The sequence below is a fragment of the Elaeis guineensis genome, chromosome 7, assembly GCF_000442705.2.
Source record: "Elaeis guineensis isolate ETL-2024a chromosome 7, EG11, whole genome shotgun sequence".
Taxonomy (NCBI): domain Eukaryota; kingdom Viridiplantae; phylum Streptophyta; class Magnoliopsida; order Arecales; family Arecaceae; genus Elaeis; species Elaeis guineensis.
Genome location: NC_025999.2, coordinates 18,731,076 through 18,741,234, shown reverse-complemented (window position 1 = coordinate 18,741,234; position 10,159 = coordinate 18,731,076). Strand labels below are relative to the sequence as shown.

General features: G+C 35.7%; 1 protein-coding gene and 1 pseudogene across 1 annotated transcript; one reads left to right on the top strand and one right to left on the bottom strand.

Annotated features, from left to right (window-relative positions):
- The first annotated feature begins 345 nt into the window (after positions 1-345).
- Positions 346-1,473, top strand: LOC105060466 (uncharacterized). Its single transcript, XM_019845761.3, has 2 exons — positions 346-753; positions 1,003-1,473. Exons 1-2 carry the CDS (start codon positions 346-348, stop codon positions 1,471-1,473), a joined length of 879 nt encoding a protein of 292 aa, XP_019701320.3.
- A 2,764-nt stretch (positions 1,474-4,237) lies between these two features.
- LOC140859293 (GDSL esterase/lipase At1g54790-like) overlaps positions 4,238-10,159 on the bottom strand; it is a 213,625-nt pseudogene continuing 207,703 nt past the window's right edge.

Below are 10,159 nucleotides of genomic sequence, written 5' to 3'. Positions count from 1 at the left end.
TCGGTTTTCTTCAATCAAATATCTCAGCTGATCATTGTCAACGATTTTATATTTTTTATCTTGATCTAGTTAGGTAAACCTTCTGCTCAAGTTAACAAAACTCTGTTAGAATTTTGCCTTTCCTTCTTTTTTTTTTTTTTTCCAGTCACCCAATTTGTGTCCTTAGTTTTAAGCCTTTCTTGAATTCAGATTCTAGCTTTTGCTTTATGCCATCTGCAATCTCTCTCTCTAAGCATGTATGCGTGTGTGTTCTTTCGTTTTCTTTTCCCTTTTGTGCTGCTATGTGACTAAGCTCTTCATATTTTCAGAATCAGTGTCTGAATACTTGGGAATTGGGACATAAACATGGCAATCATGAGATTGAAGAAAGGGATGAAGGTAGAGGTGTCGAGCAAGAGGGAAGTGACTCTGGGCTCTTGGCGGCGTGCTGAGATCATATCTGGCAATGGGCACACCTATCAAGTCAAATATGAAAGCTACCAACCTGACATGGCTGCAGCAACTGAAAGAGTACCGAGAAAGTTCATTAGGCCATTGCCTCCATCAGTGGTTTATTTGTCAAATTGGGCTCCTGGTAACATTGTAGAAGCATTCGACAACCACTCATGGAAGCTCGCAAGAGTGTCAAGTGTGGCTTATGGGGATTACTATTTTGTTGGAATCATTGGATCTAGTAAGCAAATCAGAGCTCATAAATCTGAACTTAGGGTGCAACATTTTTGGGAAGACAACCACTGGGTTACAACTCAGAAGGTAAGTAATAAAATCTTTTTCTATCTATAGCTACTATATCCTCTCTTATTTAACATCTTTATATTCATTATTTTTTTTTGTTAATATTACTGTGAGATCGGGGTCGCTTTAATTTCTACTGATTCATGTGCTTTAGACAACTTGTTTCTTGTATGCTAAAAAATGATCTCTAGCTGCAATATTGTCCACATAGCTTTTCTTGTTAGTTGTTCTTTTACTGCAGCTCATGTTCTCATCACTTGATGGCAGGACTCTGGCACATTTAAGGATGGAAAGGTCATAAGGTGCAACCATCATAGAGAACACCCTGGTCTGAACAGAGGCCTGAGGAACAGGCACAACATCTGCTTGCCTCCTGCTGAGTTATGCATGCATGCCTCCATGAATCACAGAGAATTTGGATCTGCTGATTTGCGAGAAGGAAATGATGCCCATAGTATCTCATCCTCTGTTGATAGCTGTAGTCCTCGCAGCAATGTTTGTTTGTCACCCTGTCATCTTACAACTTGTCCAACTCAAGGCAGGTCTCTTGATCATCACTTAGAATTACATAGTTACCACCGTACCATGATGGCGCTGTATTCATCTGAACACTTCACTTGGGAGCAAGAAGCATTCATGACAGACCTCCGTCTCCAGCTCCATATTTCAAATGACGAACATCGAGAAGAGCTAAAGCATTTAGCATCCACTCAAAGTGATAGAGAGAGTTATGCCTAAGTCATTGGTGGAATCCTTTTGAGTTGAGCTCTTTATATGCTTCTTTTCCTTTTAAATTGTTCCATTCCTTTGCAAGGTAATATATCATGCTGTAGACACTTCTTCGAAATATTATTTCTGGCATATAAGATCATGAATTACAGTGGAAACTTTTGCTGCGGCAATGAGATGTAGCGTTTGTTGGTTATTTTTGTTCTTTCTACATATTGATATCACACTTGTAACCCAAACTGCTTTTAAAGCAGTTGATGTTATGAACAATTGTTAAAGGAACAATGTTCAGCATGTACTCTTGAGGATATGAGATAATTTTCTCCTACAAGACTTCTTGTGGTGCTCCAGTGTGAAATTATTTGCTTTGGTATATTTATGACCAACTTCTCTGCAGTCAATAAATTTTGTAGACACATATACTAAACTGACTCTTCTGCTGCTTCAATGGTTTTTCTCTTTTGTTAAAAAAATTGATATTTAGTATACTGGCCATAATGCAAGTCATTTAAAACAAGATTTGCCATACCATACCAAGCTGGACAGTATGGGGCATACCGTACAGTATCGGTTGGGTACTGATGTGGGTGGCGTCCCAACACTTGATATGCCAAACCGGCCCACACCAACTCAGTAATAGGTTGGCGCTTGATTATGATGGTATGGGGCTCGATACTAAGATGGCGAACCTTGATTTAAAAGTAATGTATCTTATGTTCGATAAGCTTCATTTAGTTAGATGTATGATATGGATAGCATCTCCCTCCATCATCATACCTTCCTTGCCTGAAAAGCAAATTAGTAGTGAGACCAAGCCTTTTCTATGTTGTCTCACCACAGCATGTCCAACAGTCCAATGCAAACTTGGACTCTTATTTGTCTTAAGGTGTTAAGTAAAATTCCTATATGACTATAAATCTTGGATGTCAAATGGTAAATGTGACATCTCTTCTATGACATTACCATCGAATTCTTCTAGAGTATTGTTGTCTGAATTCTCTGTTTTCTCCATATATCTTTTCTTTATTGTTACTTTTGTTTCTTGCTGCTTAGTTTCCTATTTTACTACTTTCATATGCTTAATGGAAGTGATTAGGCCCTACGTAATCTCTCTCTCTCTCTAGAGAAAATGTCTTAGACACACTTAAATATAATGATAGGAAAGCAATTTTTGTATTGACCATTCCAAAATAATATTAGTTTTTCAAGTTCTTTTGTCTAATAACCCAAATGATTTTTCTTAGTTCATTGTCTTTTTTGGGTACAATGGTTGTTAGTTCTTATTGCACTGCTTTTCATCAAGGGTTGTTGGGTTCCACTCTCTGCACAAGAATATTGTTTGATATCTTCATAATAGCATATTCAGTTGTCATGAACTTTTGCTAATTCAGAATTTATTTGCTTGAGACACTACCTGTGTAACTGACAAGCATGCTCCACAGTCGAGAAAGGTCTGGTGCATGCAGAGATAGACTTATTTGTGCATATATTTAAGGCATATTCTTATGTGCATGGTTCTAAATCATTACTCTTATTTTGAGAAGTTAAGCGTATCAAATCTTCAATTTCTATGTTCTCTATTTATATGACTCCATATTAACAGAAAATGTAACACAACAGCCAACTCTAAGGATGTAAAACATAATTTCTGAAACATGACTCCATTCTCTATCGATGATAGCTATTTGTCAGGGTTGTCAAGCATTTTGTCTATGTTCCTAATTGCTCTTGTTATCTTGCTATAGGTGGAAGATCTATTTACTGTTTCATGGTTTAGACAGAAAATAATTAGTGGAAACAAGTTGATGGAAGAAGTATCACAATGAACATGAACACATCTTCTTATTTTTAGTTATTTTGCTATTGATGATTTTAAAATACAAACCATTCATATGGCATGTTGTTAAATCAGTATTCATATTCTGAGATGTTGTGAATATCGAACATCTAAATTGTTACCAGCCAATGCTGCCATTTATGTAAAAACTAGGTGTAAGCTAGAGTTTTTGAAATTTGATTTTGGTGTCTATTTATCTCAGGAATTAAGTTCATCCCCTATCCATGATAGCTCTTAGTCATGTTCATCAAGCAAATTGTCTTGCATTTAATAGCTCCATTGCATATATCTTGATAGAAAATCAATCATCCAGTAGTTCCATGCTTTAAAACTAAAAATAATGGTGGAACAACTTAATGGAAAAGTACAACGAACTAAGTGGTGGCAATATTTATCCTAACCCACAAAGCCAACAGGAACCAGGAACAAAGTTATCAGGTTCAGATTGGACATAATCTGTTTCTGGTCATGGACATAATCTGTTTCTGGTCATAAAATGGGTTGACAAGACTGACATGTTTATTAAATGATCTACTTCAGGTTTAGAGGCTTGATGCACTTGATCCAGCTCGACCAAGCTTGACCTGTTTAATAATTGGGTTGAGACACGAACCAAATCTGAAAGTGGCCCATTATTATGTCTTTAACTCTATAAGGATAAACCTGTATATTTAAAGAATGTTTATAAAATATTATACAGAGCAATATGTTTATTAGAGGTGTAGTTAATGGATTAATATAGATCTACAAATTAACTAGGTTATAATGGATTGACAATCTACCACAACTAAGTTTGAACGAAGCATGGATTTCCCAAGGAGATTAAGCGCAACATTTATTCCACTCATAGGAACAATGGAATGCAGCATGCTATTATGGTAATATATTTAACTGTTAGAAAGTAGACCGTCAGCAGACTGAGCCAAGAGTTACGTCTTAAAACTTTGGTTTGAGAAGGAATGACATTTTGTCCAAGAATGGTGGGTCAGAGACCCTTTTGTGATGAAACTTGAAGATTTGCAGCCTCAATGTAATGTATTCCATCCCAATTAACTTACTCTGCAGCATCATTGCACCCTTTTGCTGTTACTAAGCACCTTTTAGAAATCTTTGTTTGTCCACAAGAGATTTGACTGTCATAGTTCAATGGCAGCCACCCATATCCATAGGATGCTGTTATGGGATGTTCAAATCCTGAAGAGCACAGGTCACATAACATGCTTTTCTTGTAAATTTGTTTGTTTACCTCCATTCTAAGGGAAGCACATAAAAGTTTGGAAGCTGCTCAAGATTGAATGGGAAATTGACCCCAGAACTACCAAAGACTTTAGCCTCGGTGGAATTGATGAGTTCAATGGAATGAAAATATAAGTTGCCCAACATAATCATGTAGATAGCTCATATATATTTGTACTTGGCCACATTTCTTCAGAGAGAAGCCCAGATGTTGGGATTACTTGAGTCATATTCGCTTAACAAGTACTTGCAGAATTTTATACCACCAATGAACATTTTGATAATTAGTAAATTCCAACACTTTAATGACGCAAGATATTTTGATATTTTGGACAGAATTCTCTTAGGTGATAAAAGAAAGTTTTGTGACATATTGCACTATTTTGCAACACCTCAGAATGTTAATTAGTCTATTTTATTAGCAGCATGTAATTTCAGAATAAGTGATAGAATCATATATTTTCTTACTGCACTTGAAATGCTTGGAATTTCGATTTGATGACCACCCTTTTATTTTTTTATGATTGAAGAACTAGCTTATTTACTTCTATGCTAATATTAAAACAGAAAATAGGTTATGCTGCTACTAGAAGATTTATGTTACCAGAACTGCTTATTTTGAGAAATCAGCCTGTATATCACATCAAGAAGTCAACCATTTAGTTATGCATTTATGATCTAATGTGTTGCTAGAAGGTTGCATTATGGAGGATACGTGTACGCTATCAAAATCTTGCATTTCTCTTATAAATCATTTTGCAAAATTACTAGACAAACATTGAATCTAAGTGGAAGTCCTTGGAACCTTAAGTCCAATTTTGAACTTGGCCTTCTGTTTTTCAAAAACATACACCAGCAAGGTCATTTTGGCCTATATCAAACATGTAAAGTCCTTGACTGAAGAAATTGACCTGAGGAATAAATGTCTTGAATCTGTTGCTTGCAAGAAAGCAAAAAAATCTGCATGCTATATTACAAGATCAATCACAACAAATGTATGTCATGAACCAAAGTATCAGTATTAAGTATATCTACACATACAAGTTGGTCTAATGATTTTTTTATTCTTATACCAGTATGCAGATGAGTATTATTACCAAAGTTTGCTGTCTTGGTGCCGGACTCCCTATTGGTAGCATCGCATTACAATGTTGGTATGTGGTATGATATGAGACACCAAGACATATCAAGTATTAGTATAGTATGAGACTGCATACCAATATAATATGATACATCTATACGGCATGGTACCGATCAGTATGGCAAACCTTGATTATTATCATTATGCACCTGATGAGAGTCTGGACCTCTCAGATTCTAGGCATTCTTCAGTGCTCAAGCTGAAAGGTCCGACCATCTTTCATCAAAACATATGTCCTAATGGTGAAGCTTGAGTTGCATGTAGATGGTTCAGGCATGGATGTTTTACACCTAGGAGGCCAGACTGAAGATGAGCATCACAGTCATGATGCTAGCCAATCGACCAAGGTCAACCAATGAAGGATACAGGTAGGTGCCACCAGTGGCTTAGATCATCCATGGATTAGTGATGGTATGTGATTTTGAGTTCCAACTTCTAGAAATTATATGCGAATAAGAGATCTTACACTTGCATCTTTGGACACTTCATTCCAACTTCTAGAAAGGTTTTGAAGTGACTAACCCTCAGAGATCAACAATAAGCTACATGCAGATCTGCTGTTAAGGCCTAGAAAGTAGTAGTCTGTCATTTTAACGTGGTCAACTACCATATAATTTCCTGCCTAGAACATCAACCAAAACACTATCTTAACAAAATTTACCTTTCTATTTCATTTCCATCCCAATCTCATATTATATTCAAAATCCTGACACATGCACTTTCTGCTGCATTGTGCTAACCTCCACGAGAAAGGTTTTGAACTGACTAAATGTTTTTGAACCCTCAGAGATCAACAATAATCTACATCTGGATCATCTATTAAATGACATGGAAAATAGTAGTCTTTCCATTTAACAGGATCAGCTATAATGTGATTTCCTGCCTAGAACCCTATTCATCAACCAACAAACTATCATAACATATTCACATTTCCATTTCAGTTCCACCCAATCTCATATTATGTACAAAATCTTGACACCTGCACTTTCTACTGCATTGGACAAACCTTTCATTAAAACCTAGATTTCCTTTCCCAATTCCATGTTCCATTTGGTTTGTATCAGAGCTTCATCTCCTAGTCCTAGATTTGCAATATCATATGATTAGCAACAATTTTGCAGACATCATGATGGTATAAGGAAGAGAGTAGCCCAGTGAAATCAGCATTCAAATGCTGCCAAAGGAGTTCTGGAGGGAGAGGATCTGTAAAAAGAAAGGACACAGGGCTAGGAGGAAAAGGAATCTTTAAGTTATATTGCTGCTACAATAGGGACATGGAAATCAACTTTGTCTGGTTATGTTATTTTGCCTTTAATGTTCACATTATTTGAACCTTTAATAATATACACACTGAATGATATACAAGCAGTTTTGACTTAGTGAGGTAAGTACTAAATTATAGTTTTCTTATGAAATAAATGGTATGACATGTGTTTATCATACTGATAGTAGGAATGTGTTATCATTTTCTTATTGCACATGTGCAAATTCATCTTGATTATCCTCAAAGAGAAGTTATTGAACCTATGACCCAGAAAATCAGGATTCAGAAAGTTTCCAGTGGTTTATACATAGATAAGAATGATTTATTTCTCAAGAAAGGTCGATAGAGGATTCCCAAGGTTCCTTTAGGGATTCAGTATGATTCCTCCACATGTATTTGACACGAGTTTGTCCACAAAAAAGAAACACCATGTTGTTCTTTTTAATGTAAACAATGGAATTATGGAAATATCCATCTACTGATAAAAGGAAGATGAGTTTAAGGAACATAATATGAAAAAGAAAGAAAGCCTTTTAACGAAGATTTCAGTATTTGGTGATCTGTTGACCCTTTGTTCCCTTGTGTGGAAAGGAACATGTACACTCCACGAATTATTAGTCTGAATCACATGTACATATTTTTATATGAGTTATATGATCAAGGGAATCCTCTTGTAGGTATTTTAGTGATGAATTATATTAAAGCAATGCATTCAAAAGCATGGCAAACTATGCACTTGACTAACACTCCACATCGTTCATCATAAAAGATTTGGCTTCAAAATAGGTGGCAAGTGATATGTATATCACCATGGGCAAGGTTGTCAAACTCGGGAGTTTATGTAAACTCGTTGAGAGTCTGTAAAATCGACTCGTAAACTCGACTCGTAAAAATGGATGAGTTTACTTACTTTGATAAAAACCTAAGAAAATAATTATGTCCAGACCTATAATAATATAAGGTATCATAAAGTTATAGATAATAAGACAATTACTTAACAACATGCCATATTTGTACATTCTGTTCAATAATATCATTATTGGATGTATACCCTAGAAGCCAATCTTGGCTGACGCATATTATATTTCTAGGATATATTTTTGTACTTCATGGGTATTTATATTACCATTCATATTTTATGTGTCTATGAATCATCCAGGGGATTAACAAGATGATGACACATATTCTCAAAGAGTTGAGAATTTGAGATATGTGTCATTAATGGTTAATTTCTAAATTGCTCCTGGTCATAGGACCATCATGGAGATGGTGATTGATTCAGATAGATCAGTATACGGATCGCTTCCTTCAGACAGATGAGTCTCAAGTCTACGATGTAGTGACACTGGAGCGAGAGTGCAGGTGGTTGTTAGAGAATAACTAGTACTGAGCGTGATCAATACGAGAAGTCACATGGATGTCTACTCACTCATTAGTGACTTTCTCGATGCTGCAGTGGTTGACTGATCCTTTGACCTGTGGTGCTACAGCTGTTCGCAGTGTGGCTACTGAAATTTGACTACACATAAATATTGACTCAATGGTCCTTGTAGTGGATGTTGGCGATAGTTGATCCACTGTAGAAGTAGGGTATACACCTAGATGGAATCTATCGATCCTTAAGTCTATGGCCATAGCAGTATGATTAATAGAAAAGAGTTTTTATGAGAATCACATATGGACTCGAGCTGATTGAATCTATCATATGATCGATGATGAGGTTTGACGATTTATCCATGACCTGTCATCTGGTCGGGACTCACGATAGAGAGACTGTATTATACGTTAACTGCACCTAGAGGTTCATCACCTTTTATTTTGTTGGATTGCCACTATATACTGCTAGGTGTTACTGGTGGATTGTAAGACCTACGAGCATCATCTCGATGATCGATGATCCTTGATGGATAGAGTTGGAATGGTTCCAATCCATTGAAAAGAGTTTCAATGATATTGTAATAGGGATCACAATATATCTCACTACCAGACAGAATAGAACCTATAGGATCACACACAAAGAGGCTTTTGACTGATCAGATGATTGAATTATGATTATAAATCGTGACAGAATTTGATTATCAATTTGATTGATGATTAATCCAATGCAAAAGTTGCAATTAAGTAACTCGCTAAAGAGTTAGTGAGTTATAGGAGGATTAATTAGCAATTGGATTGCTAATTGGCACAATTTGATTGAGCAATGGGACTTACATCAAGTTTAATTAAATTAGATTTAATTTGACTTGACATGGGTTTGATTTGATCAAACCTAATTGGGTTATGAGATAACCAAATTACATGGGAGAATAATTCCTTGTTGAATTAGGATTTGGATTTGACTTAATTTCTAATTAGACTAGGATCTAATTAAGAATGTTTGAATTCCTATTTGGACTAGAAATTCTCTTTTTCATGGGTGCACTAAATCCTAATAAGATTGGGATTAAATTGAGTTTGACGCAAGCGCTAAAAAAGAGTCCAAAAGGACTAAGACTCCTCTAATTAAGTTACATCTAATCTAAATAGTTTAGGCTCCTAATCAGATTTGGATTTTCATCTATTTGGGTCTAATTAATTCTTAATATGATTAGAATTGGTTGGAGTTTAAATTGGTTTAAATCTGCCACCTAAAAAAGAGTCTTAAAATCTTGAAACTCTTCCTTTCCATGCGCCAACCAAGGTCCCACGCCAACCAGATTTTTGACGCCTAAATACCCCACGCCCCTCTCTCTAATTTGAAGGGAAGGGAACAGTTTTCCTCCAGAATACCCAGGTTGCATATAAATTTTTTTTTTAATATTCTACTTATTTAAGGATCAAATCCTTACCTGAATCGCAGCAGAATCAGGGATCAAATCTCAAATTATCTGATATAAATCTTAGTGGAGGTCTGGATATGTCACGCTCCCGACCTGAGATTGTGAATCGAGGGTCATGGCAACCGCCGCATACTCATAAAAAACTCTTTCCATAAGCATGCAAGGCATCTTATCATGCTATCCTAAAATAACAGTGGAATAATTAGACAATAATTTAAATCTAAAATATAACGATCTAAATTTCTTCTTTAATATCTCAATAAATTCAACAACGATTCATAGGCTTTACATCAAATTCAATAAGCCTTTCAACCTAAAATAAAAATATGAAGATTCTGCTTCTGATCACTCTTCCATTCATATCTTGTATCATCTTAATTCCTCAACATTTGTAAAAA